This window comes from Artibeus jamaicensis, unplaced genomic scaffold (genome assembly GCF_021234435.1).
Source record: "Artibeus jamaicensis isolate MK-2021 breed Jamaican fruit bat unplaced genomic scaffold, CSHL_Jam_final contig_69, whole genome shotgun sequence".
NCBI classification, from domain to species: domain Eukaryota; kingdom Metazoa; phylum Chordata; class Mammalia; order Chiroptera; family Phyllostomidae; genus Artibeus; species Artibeus jamaicensis.
The window spans coordinates 487,869-515,866 of NW_026521927.1; the positions used below are offsets into that span (position 1 = coordinate 487,869).

The following is a 27,998-nucleotide window of genomic DNA, read 5'->3' on the forward strand; positions in this document are numbered from 1 at the left end:
GATTTTTTCCTTAATTGATTGAACAGGGGCTGCTTCCTATTTCTTCTATCATATTTTTAGAGTCCTCATTACTCCTTTTGATTAATCTTCTACTTCTCCAATCCAGTTATAGTTAAAAATCCTTTATAGTTAAATGATTCTTTCCAAATTGCAGTGTGATTTCAGCCTCCTAATTGGAGCTGATACACTGAGTGGGGGCTGTTTAATAATGAAAAAATTTTACAGATCCCTAAATATGAGAAGTTTGAGGGGTCATGAAAAGTACCAGGCTGGAAATAATATTTCTAGCTATGTATTTTTCTCTTTAATGAGACAACAACTCTTTTATGCATTATTATCAATTTTAATTAACGATAGCCCTTATACCTTTATTTTTCATAATAATTGTAACAAAACACTATTAAATTACATTTGCCAAGTTATGTGTCAGGCATTGTGAAGTGCTAGATGTTGCAATAAAATTTTTTGTATACTTTATCTCATTTAATTATTATATTGCATCATAAGAAAGATATAAATCGTTTTGAATATTTTACAGGTAATAAAAATGAGGTACAGGAAACATAAGTGATTTCTACAAGGTCAAAGCTAATAAGTGGTAATGTTGTTTTCAATACAGTTTGATTTCAAAACTTACGTTTTAAACTACTGTACTATCCCACTTCACTTATCAATTTATAGTACAAATATAGCTTATACTTCATGACTAGATTGCATTTTTGTATTTAAATGTTTAATTTTAAATATGTTTTCCACGGTGTTCGCCAAAGTTCATATCCATATTTTATTCTATTCTACCATATCTTATTCTATCCTATCCTGTCCTATCTTATCATCTTGGAGGCAATGTTGCTTCAATTGTCTTTGCTACTTACTTGAAATTCTCAGAATACCAAACACATTACTGCAATTGTCAGTGATTTGGCATACACTATCCTTCTTTTTTCCTTCTCTTTCTGAAAAAATACTACTTATTATTCATCTTAGATTAAGGGCCTCACCCTCTGATCTTATAAATTATTGTACACACTCATTTATAGTCACTTATTAGACACCTTTCAATATCTCTCTAAGCAGATTCAGAATTGGAGCACAGGAAGAGACAACATCCATTTCAAATTCACATACTGTGTCTAGAATCCAACATCCACCTAAGTGGCTATTGAATGAGGAAATAACATTAGGGTGTACTATTGCTGGTAACACTATGCTAATGACTATATAGGCAGAGAAGCCATCAGAGGTAAGATAAGAAAGAGAAGAGATCTCCAGTCCTGTTTGGGATATGAATGCCAAAGCATCCTGAGAAGAATGGAATTCCTTTGGTGTGAGCCCATGACAGGGTTTGAAGACAGCAGTGAATATAAAGTCACAAAAGCCCCTCAGTCACGTCTTTATCACAACATTAGCAGCACCTTCCTTCTGAATACAGACTGTGAGAAGCTCCAGAGAAGAGGCAGTGAAAGGACCTCCCCCTGCTTCCCTTCCTTTAAGCATATCTCCATGAGATGATGGAGACAAGTGGCGTAAGAGTAATGGGGAGGAGGAGAAATGGGGAAAGCAAAACATGTAAGGAAAACCGTGGAGGGATAAGGGTATCTTTAGGCAGAAGAAATGAGTGAATTTAGGGCTACAGGGTTCTGGAGAGCTGAAGAGAGAGAAGACATTTAAAAGATAGGCTAAATAAAATAATTGATTTAAATAAAACACAGCAAAATTCTAACCCCCAAATCCAGATTCAACTTGAATCTTTTTCTGAAGGCAACAAAGAACAAGCAGCAAGGTCTGTTTCCCGCATGTTGACTATTTACAACCTCTCTATTCATGGGGTTTAAGACACAGATATATTTTCCTGAAGTCTGACTTAGCCTTTCATCTCCTTGTGTTTTAGATGCCTTGCCCTCCCATGTGCCATCTGAATGAGAGACGCAGAAATAATTTAAAACACCAGTGCAATACATGCGTTTTATTAAGCAGAAACCAGGTGCTCACATCCCTTCATGAAACTCCCACGTGCAGTTGTCGGGCTATGGGGCAAAAGGCACCTTTCCTGGAAAGCAGGAAAAGGGGCTCAGTGGTACTTGTGAGCCAGGGCAGTGGCCACGCCAGCCACCACTTTCTGATAGGCAGCCTGCACCTGAGGGGTGAATTCCTTGCCAAAGTTGCGAGCCAGCACAACCACCAGCACGTTGCCCAGGAGCTGCGGGGAAGAGACAAGAGACATGGTTGTGGTTAGCAGAAGAACCCAGCTTGGACTCAGAATATTCCAGCCTCACCCGAAACTGTGCTTTTCGAATATAAGCAGAAAGATAGGTAGATTTTTGATGTCACTATTGATGCAAATCCATCCAACCCACATCAGCCTGAATTTTTACTTGGTAATGTTCCTCTTTTTCTGCCTTATATCAGAACTTGTTATCACTGTAATTCTTTACAAACATGCAAAGAAGCAGTAACATATTTGAAAGAAAAGGAAGAGGTAGAGGAAAGAAAGTATTAGATAATTTTAAGTGGACTTAAACAAGACATTTTTTAAATTAAATACTCAAAATAAGAGTTTGCTTATAAAATGAAGAGAAGACATTGCAGAAAACAAAAAAAAAAAAAAAGAATGTAGTACAAAAAACAATGCTTGTGAGCACAGAGGGGAAAAAAAACCCTTAAATGGTCATGTGGAATCTGTGGAGATGCAGAGTACCCCTATCTCATTCTAAAATACATCCTAACATTTATGCCCTCTCCCCTGAGGTCACAATGAACCAAGTCTGGTTGCTGCTATTGCCAGTCCTGGGGTCACTTAGAGAGAGGTATTGGGCACACAGAGGCCAGACGCTCCTTGTCTGAGAGATTTTAGAAAAGTTGGAACCCCTCTAGCCAGGACATGACCTTAACCATGAAAAGGAAGAAGGAGAACATTGAGTCTCAGAGACTCACCCTGAAGTTCTCAGGATCCACGTGCAGCTTGTCACAATGCAGCTCACTCAGCTTAGCAAAGGTGCCCTTCAGGTTGTCGAGATGCTGCAGACCATTACTGAAGGAGTCAAGCACTTTCCTGCCATGGCTCTTCACCTTAGGGTTGTTAAACACGGCAAAAGCAGAGGACAGGTCCCCAAAGGAGTCAAAGAACCTCTGAGTCCAGGGGTAGACCACCAGCAGCCTGAGGGGTGAACACAGCACAGAGAAAAGGGGGAGTCAGTGTCTGTCAGAAGCCCAGGGGACAGTGCTGTCTCCTCATGCCCAGCTTCCACTCACTCCCCTTATGCCCGGATACCAACCTGCCCAGGGCCTCACCACCAACTTCTTCCACGTTCACCTTGCCCCACAGGCCAGTGACAGCACCCTTCTCCTCACCAGTCAGATGCACCATGTTGGCTGTTTGTTTAGTTGCTAGTGAACACAGTGGTTTCAGAAGCAAGTGTAAGCAGCAGCTGGCCCTTCTCTTCTTTTTATGCCCAGCCCTGGCTCCTGCCCTCCCTGTTCCTGTGAGCAGATTGGCCTAGGCCTGGGTGTGGTTCTGCAGTGTGAGGACTGAATGATGACAGCCATACGTGTCCTTGGCAGTTCTGGCACTGACTTATGAGTCTGACTTCTGACTCTTGGCCCTCTCTCTAGGTATTGCTAAGTCCCAATCAGCAGTACAAAATGCTACTTAGAGTCAACCCCCTTGGAAAATCTACTTAAATAATTTTTAGAATCACTTAGAGATTGCTTCCTCAGCTTTCTTATTTCTGAAATGAAGAATCTGAAGTTCAGAAAGTGGAGGGGAATTGCCCCCTGTAGTCCAACTTCAAAGTGTATGGATAGATCTCCTGATGTGTCTTTAGAATACACAAAATGTTTACAAGAACAGCATGCATGAAATATTTGCCCCCATACTATTTTCCTTTTCTTTGTTTGATTAAATTTTTGTGGTAAGAAAATATCTACTCATTTATTTTTTCTTAATTTAGCCACGTAACCAAATAAATGATGATTAAAAAGTAGAATGAATATGAATTGAGAGTGTCCTGTGAAATAGTTACCCTATTAGATTTGTGGATTCACAGATGAAAACACAGAGATGTTTCAATGTTGTAAGAAACACGAGTAAGTGAAAAATCAGTTACAGACCAGAATGGTGACTTGGGAGAAGTAATGTTCTCAAAGACTAACCAGGGTCGTACAATATCTTTATCCTCAACTGGTCTGGGAAAGTGTCTGAGAGAAGAGAGAAGCTTCCCTGTGACTTAAAAGATGGGGTAGAGAAGTGGAAATGAATTCCAGCCTTGTCTCATGCTATTTTTTTTCCTTAGGCTACTAAGAATGCTGTGGTATAATTATTTCTCTGATTCAAATTCATCACCCACAGTCTCACTTTCCCTATATATTTTGTTTGTTTAAACCTTCTTTTCCTAAATTTTACTCTTTTATCTCTACAGCTTTTCTAATACCCACTCCTTGCCCCGCCCCACCCTACCCCCACCCCCCTCGAAGCTCCTTTTCTCCTTCTTGTAAGTTCTGTTAACTTTTCAGGCTGGGAAAAAGGCCTGAAGTGTAAAATTCTGTTCCTTGTAATTAAAAATGCAATGAAAACATTAAATCAGCAAGTGTTTCTGAGCTCAGCACACGATCTTTGAGTTCTCTGTAAGGCCCTGCTAGTTATTTTCCCTAATTTATAACCTCTGTACCTCCTGCATGTAGAGATGATGCTTTCCCTCTTCCCAAACCTTCATTTCCTTCCAGTAAGAAAAGGCCATACATTTTTGTTTTTTCACTTTCCATGTTTCTCCTACCATAGACTCTTCTGATTCAGCTGTCCGATGTCTAGAATCAACTTTCTCTCTCTTTTGCCATCACTGGAAACAAATATGTAACAGAAATCCCACATCCTTTCAGCTTTAATACTCTGAAATGCCAACTACAAAAACAACTTTAGGGGGGTAAACCAGAAGAAAAGAACTTTATTTTTAGTCGTCCCAAAGAAATTCATAGAAATCCTGCTTCCATCCCTCCATTTCCCAAAAGACCTACTCCATTATGGTTAGATAAATAAAAATTCCTCATCCCTTTTATCTGCCCCAGGCCCCAGCAAGTACTTGTGAACAAGCTCAAACACGTGGGGAAGGCTTGGGTTTCATCTGCCTATTTGAAGATAGGTGAAGAATTAAACGCCCCCCAAAAGATTACAGGTGGGAAAAAGATAGAAACCGAATATTTTTTATTTATATTCATCTTTTTCTAAGCAAAAAGGATTTTACTGGGGAAAGAATCCACATGCTGACAAAAGGTCTTTTAAATGGTTTAAATGTTAACAACAAAAAATACCATTTGTTTTGACCTTTACATCTTGATTAAGCCTTTTTTAGCTTTGTCATTGTTTTACATTCAGATTGTTTTCAAAACCCTATTTCACATTCTTGATATCCGAGGTCAGGCTTATGTATGTGTAAGGAGATCTTCTAGGGAATGTTTGGAAATGTGTTTTTTAATAACTCAGTGTCATGGAAAATTCACAGACCTATCTAAATAATAGTATAGACTACATTTATGTTCTTCTATAAAGAGCCACTTCAAGCTTACATGTTGTGCCACCTTGGTCAACAGAAATTAGTCCCTACTTAAAGACTTTCTCTACCATTCTCTATTCTCAGAAATGGTTCCCTTAAATGTTTCTGTTGTGTTATTTTCCTGAAGTCTTCTCCAGCCATGAATAACCTAGGGGCTGCTCTTTTGTACTTCAGCTCCCATCATCCCGGTTTCAGGACAAAAGATGCTACTTTCTTTCACTGTTGCTATTTCATGTGATTTAAGTGTAAAACAGACTTTTCCTCCCATTACCCTTAACCCTACAAGAACAAATTTGCAAGTTGAAGTAAGACATCAAAAGCTCAGACATGACAGACAAAAATGAAAACTATAAGTAGTGATAATTGTGGTTATGCTCAGAGCCTCAGGCTCAAATCCAAATCAGCATTCAAAGGTTCTGGAAAGCTTCCGGGCTCACTGTCATCTTCACCATTATGACCTTACATCTACCCTGTGAAGGGTACAACTACAGGATGTCTCTACTTTGATTGCAGCCCCACTGAGCACTGACACACACACATCACATGTCCTGACAGAAGTTTCTTTCCTTTACCCCACTCTGTCAAGTTTACTTAATTCTTAATATTCTACACCAAAATGGGCCTAGTCTAAGTATGATTAAGAGGATACATATTAACTTCCTTCAAGAGAATCATGACATTTGTACAGAGGTATGTGGTTTCATCATTTGTTTAAAAATTACACTCTACTAGAACGCTTTTTTATATGCTTTAGTGTACAATTCTAAATTCCTGAAGACGACAATTACAGCAATTTAATCTATAGTTCCTTGGTCAAACACAATTTTTTTCCCTCTCTTTTCTCCCAGATGAACAGTCTTTTAGTTATTTTTATTGAACAGACTTTTTAAAATTAAATAAAATTAATAAAATTAAACAAAATAAAAATGCTGTGAAAAGAGCAGAATTCATAGAAAAAAGAACATAAACACAGAACAGTTTAGAAATAGGATAGTTTAACTCATTTTTAAGTCAAATTTTTCCCTTTGGTATTGGAGACTTTAGGCCCAATTTCTTGTCTGCATTCATGGGCTATTTCCAGAGGTAAAAGAACAAAAGAGGGTATAGTAAGTCTCTATATATTTTTGTTCTTTCCATGATCATTTTGAGGAATGAAGGGCATTTGGTTTCCTCCTTTCAAGACCATGAAACCTACAATTTCTCTTATTCTATTTCAAGTTCTCTGAAAGTCTCTTCTATTTGATTCTTACAAGGACTTTTTTGGAATCAAGAATGTGAAAGTAATCTTCCTAATATTTCCCCAAGGTGTTTGCTTCTGGGATGTGAGTCTGTGGTTGCTAAAAAGATCCTACTCAGGTATAAACAGGACTCAATGTCTACTATGAACAAGGACCTGAGAAGAAAAAAATGAATATGAAAAGCTTCAGCTCTAAGACAACACAAAATATAGTGGTGAAACCATAACCGTAATGTATTGTTTATACCTGGTAATATAAGTAGAGTTTTTATGACAGCACTTTCATACAGAAAAAAAGAAACAGATTCTGTTTCAGGTAGTCAAGTCTAAAATTAATTAACAGGAAATGGTATGGATTTAAAGAAATATGTATAAGTTAGAAAGTTCTAGAAATTCTTCAAAGATGTTTTACCGCCTATGATCAGAAAGCAAATGTCGATCAATGCTCTACTTTCCTATGTGCCTCCTCATAGGACATTGTACCCTCAACACCCAAGGAATTCTGTGCCATGTTATATTGTTCAGATTGTCCTCTCACCCCAAGAGTTCTAACACCAGGAATAATCATCTACTCATTCACTTATTTCTTTAATAAATGTTTTTTCACTGCCTATAGAGGAACTTAAGACACAGTACTCACATGGGATAGTACAGAATAGTAAGAAATGTTTGTACAGAATGAAGTATGAGGGTAATGGTTAAGAAGAAATGTGAAAATTGGGGAGGAGGCTGGGAAGATTCTCTTGGGCAATATTGGAAAGCTGATTAAGCCAGAGTCAGAAATGGTCAAAGTTATATTCAAGCATTAAACTTTGCCTGAAAGCATATATTAGGGGTGCTAGTTTGGAAAGTATTATGGAAAAAGTGAGAGAGGTGGGCTATCTCTTAGAATAGGAACACTTGATGGAATCTAGTATTGTAGGCTACACAGTACAGGCAAAAGGAGTAGAAAAAAACATAACAGTGTCTTGAATAATCATTATGTCTCTAACTGAGCACATTATATTTTGAGTAAGTATAGGAAATGGACCAGAGCATTAGTCTGAAGGCCATGTCTTAGGTTTCACATCCCATATAGAGCCCTTGTAATGCCTGAATTCTCTCCGTATTTCAAAACTCCTTGAAAATTCTTATGCTTCAGAGGTAGAAGTGTCATCCTTTAATGACTGTGTACAGTTCCCTTCCTTTTCTTATTTTCCTTGACCTCCTCATACAAGACACAAGAGCTCCCTGTGGAAGATCCTCAGAGATGTTCTAATTTTCCCAGAGGAGAAAAAAATAAAAAATAAATGAAATGAATCAAGAAGTTGAGCTGAAATTCTTTATTAGGCAGAAGCCATGCCCTTGAGAGTGGGCATTATTTCCCCAAGTTCAGAAGATAGAATATAGAGAAATAGGGTCTTCCAAAGGTCACCAGGAAATAGGGCAGGATCTCAGTGGTACTTGTGAGCCAGAGCAGTGGCCACGCCAGCCACCACTTTCTGATAGGCAGCCTGCACCTGAGGGGTGAATTCCTTGCCAAAGTTGCGAGCCAGCACAACCACCAGCACGTTGCCCAGGAGCTGTGGGGAAAAGGTAGACAGATGTATATGCATGATTAACACCTTGGAGTCAAAGAAATTGGGCAAAAAAATCATTTTTTCATGCCTACTCTTGAGCCCCAATTGATCCTCAGCTTATTCCCACCAGCATACATTAGTAAATGTTTATGTGTTTATATTATATATACGTAAAGTATTTATATATTTTATTATAAACATTATATGTACTATAACTGATGAATTAGGGTGAAGGGCTGTCTTTCAGCAACTACTTGCTGCCTTACTTCCTACTTCTGGTCTTTTCATCCTCAGATATTCACTTTCTTTTTTGTCCATTGAGTATTGACTCTGTAAAGTTCATATTATTTTTTAATTTTTAAATTATTTAGGCATATTTCCACTTTGAGGCATCCTTTCAAACCCCTTTCAAATCCACATGAAGGATTTTCCAAGTGTAGCGGAAGGAAGTGAAAGTTGGTATATATAATTTGAGAACTGGGTAGGAAAAAGTAAACTGGGGTGGGAAAATAGAGAAGTAAAAAATAAGACATTAAAGAAACATCTTGACTTTTAAAAAAGCAAGTTTGTGAGAAAAATAATATGATATTAAAGAAAAATATAAAACTATATATACTTTAAAAAGCATTAAGTAATGAGGTACAGTAAAACAAAAAAAAATTGGAGGAAGAACAGGTAGGTAAAAGAACCAGTTTGAAAGAAAAGACAGTGAAAAGAAAAAAGTGGAACATCTCCTAGACTCACCCTGAAGTTCTCAGGATCCACGTGCAGCTTGTCACAATGCAGCTCACTCAGCTTAGCAAAGGTGCCCTTCAGGTTGTCGAGATGCTGCAGACCATTACTGAAGGAGTCAAGCACTTTCTTGCCATGGCTCTTCACCTTGGGGTTGCCAAACACAGCAGAAGCAGAGGACAGGTCCCCAAAGGAGTCAAAGAACCTCTGAGTCCAGGGGTAGACCACCAGCAGCCTGAGGGGTGAACACAGCACAGAGAAAAGGGGGAGTCAGTGTCTGTCAGAAGCCCAGGGGACAGTGCTGTCTCCTCATGCCCAGCTTCCACTCACGCCCCTTATGCCCGGATACCAACCTGCCCAGGGCCTCACCACCAACTTCTTCCACGTTCACCTTGCCCCACAGGCCAGTGACAGCACCCTTCTCCTCACCAGTCAGATGCACCATGTTGGCTGTTTGTTTAGTTGCTAGTGAACACAGTCGTTTCAGAAGCAAGTGTAAGCAGGAGCTGGCCCTTCTCTTTTTTTTTATGCCCAGCCCTGGCTCCTGCCCTCCCTGTTCCTGTGAGCAGATTGGCCCAGGGCATGGCAGAAATTCATTGGTTTGTGAGAATGTGGGATGTACTCTCATTCTCAGTTCTCTTCACCTGGCCTTGAAATCATCTGTCCTCAGTCATGTGTGTCTTGCATCTGACACTATGGTCTCCCTCTATTCATCTCCTGACCTCATCTCCTTTAGTGGATGCTTCTACAAATATACTTTCATTCTAATTCCTGCATAAGTGTTTTAGTAAGATATGGAGGGATGTATCTTAGAGTCCAACTCACCTAGTTCTTTCATTTTTAGATAAGAAGACTAAGTCTTAGAAGGCAGAAATTTTATCAAGTAGGCTCCTTATGGAGCTTCTCTTTGTCTCTAGAGATATTTATAAATGGATTAAATGGGTAAATATTTTGCCATAGTTTTAACTTGCCTTCTTTCTGCTACTTGGGTAAATACTTATAGTCATGCACTCTTTTTCCATTTCTTTCTTAAAATAAATGTCCATTAAAATAATGGAAAATAATAATATCTGCTAATGATCAAAATATGTTTGGGGGCATGAAATGTAATGAAAGATAAATCAAAATATATAATATCCAGGACATAATAGTTTAAAACTATACCTGACTAAAGAAAGAATGCGCAAAAATTGAAAAAGAAATGTACCTCATTCAGCCAGATTAAGTCTGACAGGGTTTTAGAGAAAATTCAAATGCAGGAATTTCTCCATCTGTGTTCTTGTGGGAAAAAAAAAAGAAGGGAGGGAGGGAATAAGGGAGGAAGAGAGTGAAGAAAAGTAGGAAGGAAGGACTTGGTAAATCAAAGAGAATTAACTGAAAGGGAAAGAGGAGAAAAATATAAAGAAGATGAGAAGAGAGATTGATAATTACAAAATTTCCCAAGGATGTAGATTTTAAAAACTCTTATATTCTCCTAGTGAGAGTGTAAAATAGTTGAATGGCTTTTGAAAATATTTGATGTAAAGCCCTGGCTGGTGTAGCTCAATGGATTGAGCTCAGGCCTGTGAACCAGAGTATCGTGGTTGGATTCCCAGTCAGGGCACATGCCTGGGCTGCAGGCCAGTTCCTGGCAGGGGACGCCAGAGAAGAAACCATACATTGATGTTTCTCTCCCTCTCTCCTTCCCTTCCCCTCTAAAGATAAATAAATAAAATCTTTAAAAAAAAGAAATACAATGCAAATTTAAAAATATTTGATGTTTATACTGAAGCAGGAAATATGCAAAACCTATGATTTAACAATTACCCTTTTAGATAAACAGAAATGGAAGCTTGTGTGTATCCAAAGATATGCCTAGGAATGCTTATAATATCTATGTACATAAGAATCTGAAACTAGTAGAAACTTAAATATTCCTCTCTTAGTGGAATAAATAAATTATGGAATAGTAAAGTAATTATATATTACACAGCAATTTAAATTACTGCTTCACAGGCAGCAACAGAGATGAATTGTATAAAATAGTGTTGATTAAAAGAAACCAGACAGTAATTTGAACTACATGGTTTATATGTAGAAAGATGGACAGTGGTGACTGTAATTCAGATCACAAGAGAATATGATTATACGATAGAAACTTACAGAGGAGTCGAATGATCTTTAAACTAGGCTACAGTTACTTTCCTTTAATCTGTATGGAAAAAGTATGAAAAAATTCAAGGAAGGGAGTGGCATGATTTGGTTTATATCTTTCAATAATTATTCTAGATTCAGTGTATAAATAGATTTTAGGGGTAGAATAAATAAGAGACAAATAGAATACTGTGGTAGGAGGGGGATGTAAACACGCCATCTCTATTTTCAGGCTTAACCAATGAATGATGCATTCAGTCACTGAGATGAGGAATGCAAGAAAAGGGCTAAATTAGCAGGGATAAATTAGCAAAAAATTAGGAATTCACTCTTGTACATATCTTATTCAACACACTCCTAAACAATCCCAAATTGGATATTAAGCAAATAGATTTATGGGTCTTGAGTTTCGAAAGAATACAATCAGGTTATGAATATATACTGGGCCTTGACCCAGTGTGGCTTCATTGGACACTATCTTGCAAGGTGAAAGTTTGCCAGTTTGATTCCTGGTCAGAACACATGCCTGGGCTGTGGGTTCAGTCTCAATTTTGGGTGTGTTCAAGAGGCAACTGATCAATATTTCTTTCTCACATTGATGCTCCTCTCCTTCTCTCCCTCTCTTCACCTTTCTCTAAAAATAAAATAAATGAAAGATATATATTTTAAAAGAATACACAATGAAATAGGGTACAGAGGAACACATCATAATGCATTGTATAAACCACCATCACAACCTTTTAAAAATGACAGACAATGCACTTTACAAATATTTCCTTGAAACCTTGGAATGTACGATTTCTGTGTGAAAAAAAGTCCAAGCATTGTTAATATAACAAGAACAATTTGTGTGACATTCATGTAACCTGGCAGCCAAGGAGAGTGGCCTGGGATGCACATGCATGAACAATGACAACCTCATTGTACTAATCAGTGGGCACAGTAGATACTATTGAGTGAGCATGTGCACTCTGTGGCCGTGGCATTCAAAATAACTGAGATAGTTGAGCAACAAATCTGCATCAAATTTTGCATTAAGATTGAACATTCCTCCACAGAAACTATTTCAACAATTCAGAAGGTTTTCAAGGATGATACAATGAGCACAGCCCAAATAAAAATGTGGCACAAATGCTTCAAAGATTCAGCAAGATCAAAGACATGTTAACTGTATTTTTTATTTTGAAGGTTTGTCGGTCATGAGTATGCCCCTCCAGGCCAAACGATTTATAAGGAGTACTATTTCAATTGTCTTCCTCAGTTGAGAGATGTGATATGACAAAAACATCCACAGCTATGGCCTACTGATGATTGGCATCTTCATCACAACATCACACCCGCTCATACATCACATCTCATGCAGAGTATTTTGTGAAACATCAAATCACTCAGGTGACTCAGTCCCCCTACATCCCAGATTTGGTGCCCTGTGATTTCTGGCTTTTCCCAAAACTAAAATCACCTTTGAAAGGGAAGAACTTTCAGACCACCATTGAGATTCAGAAAGATACAATGGGGCATCAGCTGATAGCTATTCCAACAAAGGATTTTGCAGAGTGTTGTGAACAGTGGAAGACACTGGGGGAACTGTGTGAGGTCCCAAGGTATGTACTTTGAAGGGTACTGAAGCATCATTGTCCTACATTCAATATTTCTTGTATTTGTATCTTCAATAAATGTTTCTATTTTTCATATTATGTGCCTGAATAGTTTCTGGACAGCCCTCATGTTTGTGAAGTTAGAATCACTGTATCATTTTACAAATGAGGAAGAACTTTTTAAGTATTTTACTTATTAATTTTTAGAGAGGGAAAGGGAGGTAGAAAGACAGGGAGAGACTCATTGATGAGAGAAAGAAACATTGATTGATTTTCTTATGCACACCATTGAGGGACTGAATCTGCAACCCAAGCATCTTCCCTGATTGAGACTCAAACCAGGGATGTTTTCACTCTAAGGGACAGCACCCAGTGAACTGAGCCCCACCAGTCAGGGCAAATGAGAAAATTTCTAACTATACTTTGCACATCAAGGAGGATGTAATTTGATCTTTGTTCATTAAATCCCAAAGCCCTGGCTTTTCACTTTTATGCCAAGGACCTGGGTACAGGAATTTCAAGTAATTGTTACAAAACGGCTATGCTCAGTGCCAGCACCAAATAAGAGACTTCTATGCATTTTCAGTTTTGTCAATAAATTTTCTTCTTTTCATTCAGCATACAGGGAAACTGGCTATCATTTATGACTTCCGCACTCTCTCTTTTTCTATGTTTTAAGCCCTATATAATCTTTGCTTAAGTAAGGAACAATGGTTCCTTAGTTAATTTTTTCTTGGTTGCATTGTGCCTGTCAAGTTCAGTCTTTTACCCATCACTGCATTATAATCACAGCAAACTTCTATGGCTATATCCAAGTTAGACCCTGTCTTTTCAGTTCTATACCTACACGTGAATCACTTACCCTTGAATTCCCTATTTATTATTACCCACTCGTGTGCAAGAAACTTCATTGGTTCTTTTTGCTTCTAACAATTAGTAGTCCTGCTTTTTCTGGTGTCTCTAGTAACGTCTAACTTTATACTACCACACTGCATTTAAAGGGCAAGTTTCTCTTCTTTCACTTAGGCCTAGCATGGTGATTCCTGGATTTATCATTTTCCCATATAAATGAGCTTTTATCTCCATCAAAGGCTTAATGAAATTAGAAATATATTCTGTGTCACAAAGATAACAGTAAGTTCATATGCCTTAGGTATATTTCTTCCGTTAATACCACTGAAGACATTAGGGAAAATCTTATAGTGTGGCCCTTGACTGGGTCTGTGGGAAGCCCCAACATCACCATATTATAGCAAATAAAAATGTTTATTATGCCCAGGCAGGGTGGATCAGTTGGGTTGGAGCATCGCCTCATACACCAAAAGGTTGTGGATTTGATCCCCAATCATGGCACATACCTGGGTTACAGGTTTGATCCCTGGTTGAGGCACAGGTCCCTGTTTCTCTCTCACCTCTCTCTCTTCCTATCTCTCTCTCTCTCTGAATTCCTCTCTCTCTAAAATCAGTAAAACATGTCCTCAGGTGAGGATTATTTATATATATATGTATATATATATCATATAATATGTATATATTGTATAATATGTATATATTATATATCACATATAATGAAAGCATATAGTGAGGATTGTATATATGCTATATATTATATGCTATGTGTTATGTATTATATATTATATAGTTTCTTACATTAAATAAAAGTGAACTATAGCCCCAAAGGAGCTCTATCCTGAGTTTATACAAATAATAACATATGCAGGACCCATACTAAGTTTTAGTATGTCCTACTCACAGTCACCCATCTTCTTGCACATTTCAAGAGTACCCCCATTCCCTCCATTTTTCTAAAGATGTTGTTCAAACCAAGAAAACACTTCCTCTCTCTGGAAGTAACTACTCCATTGAAACCACTCTTATCTTGCAGAGACTCACAAGAGATTCATAGCAGCACAATTTACAATAGCCAAGAGTTGGAAGCAACCTAGGTGCCCATCAGTAAATGAATGGATCAAACAATTGTGGTACATATACACAATGGAATTCTATGCTGCAGAGAGAAAGAAGGAGCTACTACCCTTTGCAACAACATGGTTGGAACTGGAAAGCTTTATGCTGAGTGAAATAGGCCGGGTGTTGAAAGACAAATACCATATGATCTCACCTTTAACAGGAACCTAAACAACAAAACAAACAAGCAAGCAAAATAAAAACAAAGACACTGAAATAAAGAACAAGGGGACAGTGACCAGAGGGGAGAGGGAAGGGAATTTAAGGGGAAAAAGGGGGAGGGATTTGGAGGAACAAGTGTGAAGGACACAAGGACAATAACTAAGGGGGGGTAGAAATGGGAGGGAGGTGGGGAGCACGGGGCGGGGTGGGCTGGGATGGGAGAAATAGTCAGAAAACTGTACTTGAAAAATAACTAAATAAAAATTTTAAAAATAAATGGTAAAAAAAGAGATATTCTTCTCTATCCTCCTCAAACTTCCAATCTAATAATTTCATTCTTATAAGGGTGCTTCATTTTAGTTGAATTAACATAAAAGACAAACATACAGAGAGAAGACAAAAATATTTCTTATAGAGCATAATTTTTATTTTGTTTTTGTCATAAGAGTTAAGTCTAGAGGCAAGGCACTGTCTCCAGTCTTCTTGGAACATGAAACCCTCTGGTAGGCACTTAGAGAGTTGGATGGGCAACTCAGTGATACTTGAAGGCTAGAGCATTAGCCACAGCAGTTGTCAGCTTCTGCCAGGCAGCCTGCATCTGGGGGGTAAATTCTCTGCCGAACTGGGTTGCCAAGACAATCAAAATCATATTGCCTAGGAGCTGAGGAGAGAGTAGGGGTAAAAAGAAAATAGTACATAGTAAACAGAAGGCCTAGAAAGTAGACTTGCAGCAAAAGATACAACACCCATGTCCTTCCTGATAAGAATTTGAGCAACTTTCACGGTCATGCTCCCACAAAAGTGCATCCTTATAGGCTTGACATTGGCTTCTATGTGATTTCCAGTTATGTACCTGTCATTGGGTTCAAATATTTTCTCATTTGCTCTGCCAACTCATGACTTCAGAATATGGCTATGATATTGCTATGAATTGCTTCTCTCTTTTAGAGAATACTTGTCTTTTTGAAAAGTAGGATTATCATGCTGCGAGAGGTCTTAATATATATAGTCTAAATCCCCAGGTAGTACATATATTCAAATTGCGTGGCTATTCATATGACAAAAAATCCTGTGCTGTATATACAAGAACATCTCATCACAGTTAATGGGAGGAGGTGGCAGGGAACACAGTCATCCATTGAAAAGATTGCTCTTACTTTGCCCTGATTAAACCTAGGTCTAACAGTAGAACCATGCAGCAATATATTCATCCAACTTTATAGAAAATTTCAGTTAGACAAAGCAAAGTATTTTCACCCTGGCGCAACTTGTGTTCTCCAGGCCAAAAACATTTAGCTCAGTTTTGGCCAGTGCTCTTCATAACAATATATTGTTTCAGAAATATCAGATAACCAGTGGTCTCTACTAGTCATAGTAATTACTCTATTCTACTCTACCTTTGAAACAACTTAACCAACAAAATCTAGCCCTTCCCTGAAATATTACTTTCAACAACTACCTATATATGATAAAACTTTGGTGCTTGTGTTTCCTAATGTATGCACAGCACAAATACCTAAAATAAAAGAACAAAATACAAGCATGCTCAGGACTCACCTTAAAGTTCTCAGGATCCACATGCAGCCTGTCACAGTGCAGCTCACTTAGCTGAGAAAAGGTGCCTTTGAGGTCATCCATATGCTTAACAGCATTTCCAAAGGAAGTCAGCACCTTCTTGCCATGGGCCTTGACCTTGGGATTGCCCATGATTGCAGTTTCAGAAGATAAGTTGCCAAAATTATCAAAGAACCTCTGAGTCCATGGGTAGACAACTAGGAGCCTATGGTATGAAAATAGTCACAGACAAGATGGGAAGTCAGAGTATGTAAGAGACCTGACCAATTTCTCTTTGAGGAACACTCTCTGCCTTTCTGCCTTCTCCCCTCACCTCTAGTACTTACCTTCCCAGGATCTCACCTCCAGCCACATCCACATTCACCTTGGCCCACAGGCTAGCAACAGCAGCCTTCTCCTCAGCAGTAAAATGCACCATAGTGTCTGGGAGCTTTCTGTTGATCACAGAGGAGCCAGAAACAAGTCTGTACTGTTGATTCTCTGTGTGGCCTTTTATTCTTCATTTTTGGCCCCTAGGATGTTGCTTCTTCCAATGAAATGAGACCATTGGTCAAGAGGGGGTTGTCACCACCAACGGTTGGGTTTGGACAAGGGAAGGCCAGCAGATGGACATTTGTGTCACTGATAGTGTTGGGTGGCTCTATCAGGGGGAGTCTGCTGTTCTCTCCCCTACCATCTACTATGCAACTCATATCTCAACCTTCCCACCCCCACTATCCCTGGTGACCTGTAGGCTGACCATGAGGCATAACTAGACTTGGGGAGAGTAAAAATGAGAAATCTGTTGGTCATTGTGTCAGCTGTTCAAGACATTATTATGTTCACCTAAGGTATAAAAGAAGCCACAGTTTGAGTTGGTTATCCATTTTTCTAAAGCTTACTGAGACTCAAACTTCTATATTTCTTGCAAATGGGAACAGAACCCTAATCCAACATCAGTTTGGAAACAGGATAAGCCAAAACTCAATAATTTGTAGAAGAATTGAGCATTTCAATATTATTGAGTTCTATTAGTAATCTACTCACTTGTGTGAGCAAATTTATTTTGCTCTGATTATATGGGCAAGTGTCTTTGGCCCCTACCATGTATCTACTCATTTTTTGTCAGAAAATATACAGTCTATTGTTGGGGAAAATAGGTGTCTATGTTCAATGAACAGAATATTAGAAGACTCCACCCCATGGATTAAGGGAGTTGTCCCTAGAAAATGCTGGATACACACTCCTTTGCAGTGTTTAACTTTTCCTCTTATCTAATCAGACATAGGTAATCTTCACTGAAAATACACCACAAACTACTGTCATTGTGATTTAGGGTACTTTGGTCTCAGGCATCTCAAACAAGCATTTGTGGGACTGGAAAGAGCATAATTACTGTGGGAGAAGGAAAGGTTTTTTTTATTTTTTTCTTTCAAAGGTTAATCGCTCCCATATTTTGAGTGCCAGGTTTGTTTGTTTGTGTCTTTCCAATATCAATCTTACAAAAAAACTATATAGTTTAATAATCTCCATGTGCATTTACAGAGGTATTTAAAGATTAACATATTAACCAAATAGAGCTGAGTCTCTGTTTTTATGAAAGAAATCCTTTCTATTTATTTGATACAGTGACAGACTTTTACCTGTTCAGCTTGGAAAAGATTTCAATGTGAAATGTGGAAAATAATTGCTGAGATGACAAAAGATAGTTTGCCATGACAAACCTGATTGTCTATGAGCTCTCAGTGCTAAGCTATTTGATGTGAGCAGTTTGGTACAGAGATGTAAAGCAAAGAGTTGAAATCAACCCCAAAAGGATTTGCTTCAAGAAAAGAGGTCACATGTCATCTAGGTGCTTATCACATCAATGCTAGATCATCATCACAGTTATCTAACAGTTTTCTAATCATTCATCATATACTAAAAATTGAATATTTATTGAGGCTAATAATGTAGGGCACTGTTTTCAACACTGAAAATCTAGATGAACAAAGCAGCTTGATCAAGTCTTACATGCTCACATTCTAGTGGGCAGAAGAGACTGACACTAATAATTAAACAAATAAATAAGAGAATTTCAGATAGTGTTACATGGAAGGAAGAAAATGTGTCTGATGACACAGTAGCAAGTGACTACAGAAAAACAATATAAATATGCAGAAATGCTTTAGGTATAGTTCTCATTTTTTTGGAATAGTAAAAAGATGTATGTACTCAGGGGTTGATTTTTAATAAAATTCGTAATAGTACTGCTTCAACAAGGAAAAAGAAAAACAATATACAGAAAGATGTCCTAAAGTTGTATTGGAAGTGGGACCTTAATGGCAAGGTGGAAACAGGTGTAAGTAGTTTGGAGAAAAAAGTATCTGGAAGCAGGGAGAGCAGATTAAAAATTCTGAGCTGGAGAGAATAAATGAAAAAAAAGGAAGGAAGGAGGGGAGGAAGGAAGAAAGGAAGGAATAAAAAAAGGAAGGAAGGAAAGAAAAAAGGAAGGAAGGAAAAGAAAGGGAGAGATATTTTAAAAAGTGCTTGGAATTTCATTTAGAGAAGGGCATTACAAGGTCAAAGTAAAATATGTACAGAAAGAGTAGGAGGAAACAAAGATGGAAAAGTAGGTACAGGGTAGAGCGGATACTATATTCTAAGGCATGAGAAATTACTAAAGATTTGCAGACATGATATTAGCATGGTCTCTAGTCTACTCAACACCCACAGCCAGGTTCATCTTTCTAACCTTCCTGTCCATTACAGGTGCCTATGAACAAATGTTAACATGTAGTCTAACAGAAACTCCTAAGATCTGTCCTTACTCTGTGCAATTTATTTCCTTTTCCATTTGATCTCAGAGTGCTGATCTGTTGCCCTGAGCACAATTCTGGGCTTCTTCTCTTTCATTTCACCCACGTAAATCCCCATCTCTCTAAACAGTTTCTAAGAACCGCTCTTCCTTGTAATGCTGCAGCCAATCTGCACACTTGGGCACTGTCTCTCCTGATGACAATGCAATCAGTTTAATCTAAGTAGCTCTCACCACTTAAGACATAAATTTTTTTCTTTCTTTCTTTCTCTTATTTGTTGTTGTTCAGTTACAGTTGGCCTTTACTCCCATTGCTCACCTAGCCATAAAGTTCTTAGGAAAGCCCAGGATCAGTACTCTGGAGTTGACCTTGAAAGAGTTTTCCCCTGTTCTGAACTCCAACCCCTCCCATCCCTAATCTATCCTCACAAAAGCTTGTCACATATCAGCTTCTTTTAGAAAATATGTTCCCATAAGTAGAATGGAATTAGAATTCTTTAATTCTTCTCTCCAGGCCCCCACATGGGTACTCTGCCTCCATCCTTTGCCTTCACAGAATTGTTGACTCAGGCTCATATAATTGTTTGGTTCTGAGGAGTTCTCTTCCCACAATGCCCATCTCTCCCATCAGAACTCTTCCATATCTTTAACTTGAAAAATTCCCAAGTGTATGTTCCTTCTAAGTGTATGTCTCAAGTGTTTATTTCTTTTATTGCCCTGTTGTTTTATTTTCCTGTCAAAATAAAACACAAATACATACGCATTCACAGGTCAACATATAATTCCTGGAGTTTTCACATATTTAATAGCTCATGGATAAAATAGAACTGAAGACAATTACAAAAGAATTCTTAGCAGAATATTAATTATTATTATTATTATTACTATCATCACTACTACCACTATTATCATTATTGTTATTCAAAAAATATAGTTGTTTCTTGTGAATCCACTTTTTAACTGGGCTTAGTCTAAGAATTAACATCAGAAAGCACCTCCTTCATTTCTCTTGTGTGCTTGTAAAACAACCATAAAGGGGCAGAGGTTCTTTTTTCTTTAACTAGTAGTCTACACAACCATACCTGGGACACCACTGCACTTTAAATAACTTTATCTCTAATCCACTGCAGTTTTTGAAAGGACACATTTTTAATGTGGCAAAGTCAGAGTTCCTTTTATTTCCTCTCTCTGAGAGCTGTGCATAAATTTCAGACATTACCTGATCGGTAGTCCTGAAGCTTAGGAAACTTGACTCAATTATTTTCCTTTAATATAGACACCTAAAGATCAAATAAACTCAGTTACCACGTAGAGTGTTTAGTGTTTTCTAGGTAGGTACATAATCATGTCATCTGCAAAAAGTAGCTCTTGTACTTCTTCATTCCCAATGTAAATTCCTTTTATGTATTTCTTTTACCTGACTGCTCTGGCTATGACTTCCAGTATGATGTTGAATAAGAGTGGCAAGAGTAAATATCCTTGTCTTGTTCCTGATATTAGGGTAAAAGTTTTCAATTTTTCAACATTATGTATAATATTATACTTAATATTAATATATTTAATGAAGGTTTGTCATATATGGCCTTAATTATATTGAAAGACTTTTCTTTTATACCCATTTTACTGAGGTTTTTAGTCATAAATGGATGTTGTATCTTATCAAATGTCTTTTCTGCATCTATTGATAAGATCATATAATTTTTATCCTTTATTTTGGTGGTATATTTAAGATCAAAAGATTTTTATCCCTTATTTTGGCGATGTATTATATTGTTTTATCAAAACATTATCAGAAACAATAAATAAACACAAGGTTGCTAGATACAAAATGAGTGTACACAAAATCCACTACATTTCTATATACTAACAGTGAAATTTCAGAGAAAAAAAACTTTTCAAAAAACAATTATTTTGCAATTGGAACAAAAAGAATAAAATATATAGAAATAAACAAAGGATGTGAACAAAGGATGTGAAGAAACAATACACTGAAGAGTACAAAGTGTTATTAAAAGAAACTGAGTAAGACACAATGAAATGGAAAGATATTCCATGTTCATGAATTGGAATAATCAGCATAGTTAAAATGTCCATATTACTCAAAACAATAAACAGATTTAACACAATCCAAATCAAAGTTCCAATGTATTTTTAAAGAAATAGAAACAAAAGAAAATCATCAGACTTGGATGGAACCACAAAAGACACTAAATAGCCAAAGCAATCATGAGAAAAAAGAGTTATACTCCCTGACTTCAAATTATACCGAAAAGTAACAATGATCACAACAACCAATCATATAGGAAAACATATTTGTCAATGATACCTCAGACAAGTGTGTGATCTCCAAAATGTAAGAATGGGGGAAAAGGTGCAGGGATTAAGAAGCATAATTTGTAGGAACAAAATAGACAGGGGCATGTTAAGAAAAGCATAGGAAATGCAGAAGCCAAAGAACTTACACACACAACCCATGGACACGAACTAAGGGAGGATTGCTGGAGGGAGGAGGTGCCCTGGACAGAAGTGTGTAAAGGGGAAAAATTTTGGGGCAAATATAATAGCATATCAATGAAATAGACTTAAAAAATTAAAGAAAATTTAAAAAACCCACATGGCTCCACATCAGGAAAACAAGCAATCCAATTAAAAAACAGGCAAAGGACCTGAACAAACGCTTCAAGGAGAACATAGAGACAGCCCATAGATGCATGAAAAATGCTCAACATCCCTAGCCATCAGGGAGATGCAAATTAAAACCACAATAAGATACCACCTCACACTGGTCAGAATGGTCATCATTAACAAATCAACAAACAAATGAAGGTGAGGTGGTAGAAAAAAGGGAACCCTTATACACTGTCAGTGGGAATGTAGACTGGTGCAGCCACTGGAAAACAGCATAGAATTTCCTCAAATTAAAGATGGAACTGCCTTTTGATCCAGTGATACCACTGCTGGGACTATACCCTAAGAATCCTGAATCACCAATTCAAAAGAAACGATGCACTCCAATGTTCATAGCAGTACAATTTACAATACCTAAGTGCTGTAAATAGCTTAAGTGTTCATCAGTAAAGAGTGGATAAAAAAAAGTGGTACATTTACACAATGGAATACCAAGAAGGAGCTCCTACCCTTTGCAACAGCATGGATGGAACTGGAGAGAATTATGCTAAGTGAAATGAGCCAGGGGGTGAATGAAAAATACCATATGATCTCACCTACAAGTGGAACCTAATCAACAAAAGAAACACATGACCAAAATAGAACCAGAGACTTGGAAATAAAGAACAAACTGACAGTGACCAGAGGGGAAGGAGAAGGGGAATAACAGGGGAAAGGAGGGGAAGGGCAAGCAAAGGAACAGGAATAGAGGACTCATGGGCTTAGACAATGGGGAGGATTGGCTGTGGGAGTCGGGTGGCAGAGTAGGGTGAGCAATTGGGAAAAAGGTGGGGCAGTGGTAACTGAACAACAATAAATTTTAAAACACACACAAACAGAAAACTCCACTTCCATGTGTATTTAGAATACAGAGTACTCTAAAATTTGAAGCACTCAACCCAACACATTAAAGCTGAATTTCTGCTACTAGAGAAGCAATCCTTTTACTCCACTTCACATAGTTGTAAGACTTATCTGTTCTTAAGGAAATGGGAAAGACTACAGGTGAAAGACAGATAAGAATTTGAGACAAAACCAAGAATATTTTCTTTAAGGTAACATATCAATGAAATGAAGAAAATGAAGAGATAACCTGTAGCACAGCCAGAAAATCCACTGAGCCTCTGTGGCCAGACCTGATAACCATAAAAAAGGTATATTTCTCTTGTACTTTTGGGGCAATATCTTACAAAATCTTGTCAATTTCTCCTTGTCCACAGCTGTTTTATCATCCCATTTTCCCGAGGTCATTGCTTCTGACATTACCTAAATCCTCACCTATAAAGCTCTTTCTTTACAAAAGCCACTCCATGGTTTTTCAAACATTCATGTTCATGTGTTCTTAAACATTCATTTAATAACTATCTGTTAAATAAGTTCTTATCACAATTGTTCTAAGTACTATGGACTTAAAATAAATAATAAAGGGAACAAAACTTTCTCAAGGTTCATAATTTTTAAGTGGAAAATGCAGAAAATTAATAAACCATCAGCAAAGTAATTTCAGAAGGTATTTGCTGAAGAAAGTTAATATCTGAACTTAATGAGAGAGGGACAAAGTTATATCAGGAATAGTACTGCTAAGGAGGTAATATGTGAGCTAGGGACAGAATAAAAAGAAGGAATCTGCCATGGGAAGATAATGGGATATAAATCTGAAAGTTGGAATAGTGAATCCAAAACTCTGAGGAAAGTAAGTAAACCTATGGTATGCTAGAGATACAAATAATGGGTAAATGTGGTTGATGTGTACATAGTATAGGTGAGAATGGCAGGATATATTGTTGTAGAGAAAGCACAGACCTAGTAACTTAGAAATTGTCTTCAGTGGTAGAGAGCTATTATGGAATTTTAGTCCTGGTAGTGACATAATCTGAAAACCTTGTATACTCTTAGATAGACTAATATTCCTAGACTAATATCTGGTCATTGCAAATAATATTTTGCTCAGGTGTCTTTTATTGCCTACCAACAAAAATAATCTTTTCATCTATTAAAGATGTGAGTCATCCAGTCCTGGGTGTGTATGTGTGTATGTTAATTACAAAGCTAATTCCAACTAGGGTTGTCTTAAACTGACAAAATGTAGATCTAAATCTAGGTCCCTAAGACATAAAGAATGTATGTTTTGCCCACCACTCACTCCATCATCACCATCCTTGATCCCTTGACATTCAGATTCAAAATAAAAGATGAGGGGTAAGAAAGAGGAGAAAAGGTTGATGGATTTAAAAGGTGTGTAGCTTTCATTTGGTGACTGGGTAAAATGGTTCAGTGCCATAGATAGCCTGCTTACTTTGTCTAGAAGCATAATGAGAAGCTGCAGAACTTACAAAGACCAGTGCTATTGACAACCTACGACTACAATAGTCATTGGTCTCTCATCATCATTGTAAAGACATAAGGTGAAAGTAGAAAGTGATTCACAGGACAAATTCTGATCACTGTGTAAGGACAATAAATGCCTAAATGAGTTAAAGTTGTCAAGAAATGGCATTCAAACTTATAAAGCATAAAGATCTTAAGCCTTGAAATGAGAGTTTGACTCAAGGTCTGAAGATCAAGACTCCCTAAGCAAGCTAGCAATAACTCCTCTAAAAGGGATTCAGTTAATGCCACTCCTACATGAGGGTCCACAGGTCAGGGCATGGCCTCTTCTTTATAGATTCACTCAGGCTGGAAACTCTGTCATCTCCTACCACCTAATTCCTTCTCATCTACCCCAGTCAATCAGATACCATGACCTCCTCACTCTTTCTTTGTTCATTCTTTATGTTTTACAGACCTCACTGCTTTTCTTGGGTTTAGCACATTATGTATATTCCCCTGAATTAGCATCCATTTCTAGTCTCTGTAATTTTGAATTTATTTTTGTGTGCATTAGGCTTCCCCCCGGTCTAATTTCTTAGTCATTTAAAGTTCTAAGAATATTTATTGTTTACTCTTGCCAATAATGAGTTTTTAAAAAGTTTAAAAGAGGCGAGGGGAAAATGCAGACAACTGTGCTTGAAAAACAATAAAATAATTTTTTTTAAGTAACAACTTTTTTATATATTTAGGGCTTTGCATAACCTAGTCTTTCTTAATACCCTACCTACATTTTATTCTCTCCTCTCCTTCCAGAAAGATGTTTTCATGCAAGTCACCAAGCCCTAGTTTGCTCGTTTGCACTGTGAGCCTTTGATAGTATCTTAACTCCTACATGAAGGCTTGGCCCCTCTTTTGCTTTAAAATTCACGTGATATCCTAACTTTAACTTAGTTTTTGTGCATGTTACATTCAACCAGAAGATAATGCACAATGGTTTCATGTGTTTGAGCCCTGGCTCCCCAGTGAGACAGTGAAACTCTTCTGGAAGGTGCAGGCTGTTGTTGGTGGATAGAGTTTTTCTGGAAAGGTCCCAGCCATCCTTCAACTCATCCTTTTATCTCCAATTTTGTCTTGACATATGACAAGTGTGGCTCAAAATGTCCATTAGCACAAATTGAAATAGTAACTGAAGCTTAGACCTTGGATCCCTACAATTTTATTTTATTTTCTTATTTTTTGTTGTCGTTAAATTTATTGGGTTGACAGGAGAATATAGGTTCCAAGTCCACAGTTCTATGAGTCATCATCTGTACATTGCAGTGTGTGCCCACCACCCCAAGTCTGAACTCTGACATGTATTACAAATCTACTTTTTTTTTCTTAGGCAATGCTTACCACCTTCTTTGCCCTCTACAGTAATATTGTCACACTGCAGTGTAAATCCATGCCCACTTAATTAACCCTTTCCAAACTATGGAAAATTTCTCCATCTTGCTAACCTCAGACCCTCTAGAATCTTTCCATAATGCATACTTCTCAAAAGAGCTGTTTCTTCCCATGTTTCTCCTCTAACACAAGAGCAAAAATGGAAAGGACACAGTATAATTTATGATTACTGGATAGAAAGTACTTTATTAAGCAGAAGATGTGCTGTCAAGACCAAAGCCCAGATCCCATTTTCAGAAGGAAAGTGGTGAGGACACAAGTGGGCACCGGTGAACTGGGAAGAGGATTCAGTGGTACTTGTGGGCCAGAGCATTGGCGACTCCAACCACCAGCTTCTGCCAAGCTGCCTGCACATCAGGGGTGAATTCCTTGCCAAAATGAGAAGCCAAGATGATCACCAGCACGTTGCCCAGGAGCTGTTAGGCGAAGGATAAAATGTTGAGTAAAAGTTTCCAAAATAAACTGTAGTAAATGCTGGCTTAATTTCTAAATGCCCTGCCAACTCTGTACCTGAAACTGCTTAAGGGTCATGCTGACCAATGAACTCAGATAAGCTAGCCCCTAACTTTAATATATTTTCTATGATGTCTCTGTTCAGCATTCTGCCCACCTGTATCTCCATCTTTGCTTTCACTTCACCATTTTATTTGCCCTTCTCCCTCTGTGTCTCCCTCTCTCTCTCATTTGTCAATTGCCTGATTCCTGTAAGCATTAGATTTCAGGGCTGCATGGGCTCTCAGAGTGAGTTCAGCTAGTCTCCAAACATTGCCAGAAAAAAGATCTACTTGGTCACAATACTGACATGTAATTGAACATATTTTAGAGAAGTTGTATTTTTGAGACATTTTGTTTACATTTTCCCCCAAATCTCTTCCTGAATTTTAATCATTGGGCAACTCATAAAATAATGCATTTCTCCTTCCCTGAGATAGAAGTATATCTACCAAAAGCCAAATTTTATTCCTCCTTAAACAAGTTTGCAATTCTCTGGTATTATTCTCCAGGGTAAACACATTCAGTTTTGACAAGAGTTTTTGAAAAGCTTTAAGCAAACTCAGATGTCTTGTCACTTTTTACTGTCACCAAGTAACAAATTACTGTCATCTTGAATGAGGTGACCTTGGTTTTCCCCCTGGCAATCTGCCCTCCTAACCCCATAACTCATAAATTCTGAGATCTTTGTTAGTTTTACCAATAAAAGACTCAACTTCCATTATTATCCCAAAGTAAAGAAGCAGAAAAGAGCACATAAACATTTTCTGAACTCACCTTGAAGTTCTCAGGATCCACATGCAACTTGTCACAATGCAGCTCACTCAGCTTAGCAAAGGTGCCCTTGAGGTTGTCCATGTTCTTAATGGCATCTCCAAAGGAGGTCAGCACCTTCTTGCCATGAGCTTTGACCTTGGGGTTGCCCATTATGGCAGAGGAAGAAGATAGGTTGCCAAAGTTGTCAAAGAACCTCTGTGTCCAGGGGTAGACAGCCAAAAGCCTATACAGAATGGAAGCATAGCAAATGAAAAAAATAAGACTCAAAAAATTAAAAGACTTTCCCGATCAATTTTTAATCTTCATATCCACCATCCTCACCCATGCATTGAATCCCAGTTCCTACCTGCCCAACGCCTCGCCTCCAGCCTCCTCCACATTTATTTTGCTCCACACATTAGTGATAGCAGCCTTCTCCTCATTAGTAAAATGCACCATGGTGTCAGATCTGAGAGCCTACGGAGATCGCAGAAGTGCCAAAAGCAGGTATGTCTGCTGCTGGAAAGGGTAGCCTTTTATTCTTTACTGCTCACCTTCTGGCCCCTTAGTACTTGGAAGTCATTGGTCAAGGCTGAGCTGTGTCCTTCAGGGGTGGAGTCAGGTCAGAAAAGGGTCAGCAGTGAAGATTGTACTCTGGTTTGTGATTATGTGCTTGGTTCCTGAAACATCCTTCCTCTGTTTGCTCCTTCTACATGGTCAACACAATTTTTTATTAATTCACTCTCTTGTCTTCCCATATCATCCTCCAGGATAACATTTATCCCATTCTCTTTCTCCAAGTAAGACCCACAGAAAGGAGCTAAACCCAAGATAGGGAGAGAGTTCCAGTCAAAACAGCTTAATATTTGTGTTAAGGAGGCTGACAGGGGCACGAACAGGGTCAAGAAAAAAAATACAGTTGACATGAAATCTCAGCCAGTTCTGTCTCTCTTCAGAAGTTATCCTTGTAACTAAACCTCTGCTTCTTAGTTTTCCAAGAGAAACAAAACACATACATTGTTACCTCAGGAAGCTGAACAG

The 27,998-nt window shown here is 37.9% G+C and overlaps 4 protein-coding genes across 4 annotated transcripts in view; all 4 read right to left on the minus strand.

The window, feature by feature from the left end:
* Nucleotides 1-1,951: 1,951 nt before the first annotated feature.
* Nucleotides 1,952-3,431, minus strand: LOC119055759 (hemoglobin subunit beta). The gene is made up of 3 exons (XM_053671459.1): nt 3,276-3,431; nt 2,935-3,157; nt 1,952-2,200 (listed from the first exon to the last, which is right to left on the minus strand). The coding sequence occupies exons 1-3, from the start codon at nt 3,365-3,367 to the stop codon at nt 2,072-2,074; spliced, it is 444 nt and encodes a 147-aa protein (XP_053527434.1). The 5' UTR covers nt 3,368-3,431; the 3' UTR covers nt 1,952-2,071.
* Nucleotides 3,432-8,090: 4,659 nt separating this feature from the next.
* Nucleotides 8,091-9,578, minus strand: LOC119055758 (hemoglobin subunit beta). Its single transcript, XM_037154031.2, has 3 exons — nt 9,428-9,578; nt 9,087-9,309; nt 8,091-8,345 (listed from the first exon to the last, which is right to left on the minus strand). The coding sequence occupies exons 1-3, from the start codon at nt 9,517-9,519 to the stop codon at nt 8,217-8,219; spliced, it is 444 nt and encodes a 147-aa protein (XP_037009926.1). The 5' UTR covers nt 9,520-9,578; the 3' UTR covers nt 8,091-8,216.
* A 5,889-nt stretch (nt 9,579-15,467) lies between these two features.
* LOC119055775 (hemoglobin subunit epsilon-2) lies at nt 15,468-16,931 on the minus strand. The gene is made up of 3 exons (XM_037154047.2): nt 16,837-16,931; nt 16,493-16,715; nt 15,468-15,596 (listed from the first exon to the last, which is right to left on the minus strand). The coding sequence occupies exons 1-3, from the start codon at nt 16,926-16,928 to the stop codon at nt 15,468-15,470; spliced, it is 444 nt and encodes a 147-aa protein (XP_037009942.1). The 5' UTR covers nt 16,929-16,931.
* An 8,984-nt stretch (nt 16,932-25,915) lies between these two features.
* LOC119055773 (hemoglobin subunit epsilon) overlaps nt 25,916-27,998 on the minus strand; it is a 55,551-nt gene continuing 53,468 nt past the window's right edge. The window contains exons 2-4 of the mRNA XM_053671458.1: nt 27,325-27,561; nt 26,979-27,201; nt 25,916-26,125 (exon numbers count right to left, since the gene is read on the minus strand). Coding sequence (XP_053527433.1) covers nt 25,997-26,125; nt 26,979-27,201; nt 27,325-27,416 — 444 coding nt within the window. The 5' untranslated portion in view covers nt 27,417-27,561 and the 3' untranslated portion in view covers nt 25,916-25,996. The remainder of the gene's footprint in view (nt 26,126-26,978; nt 27,202-27,324; nt 27,562-27,998) is intronic.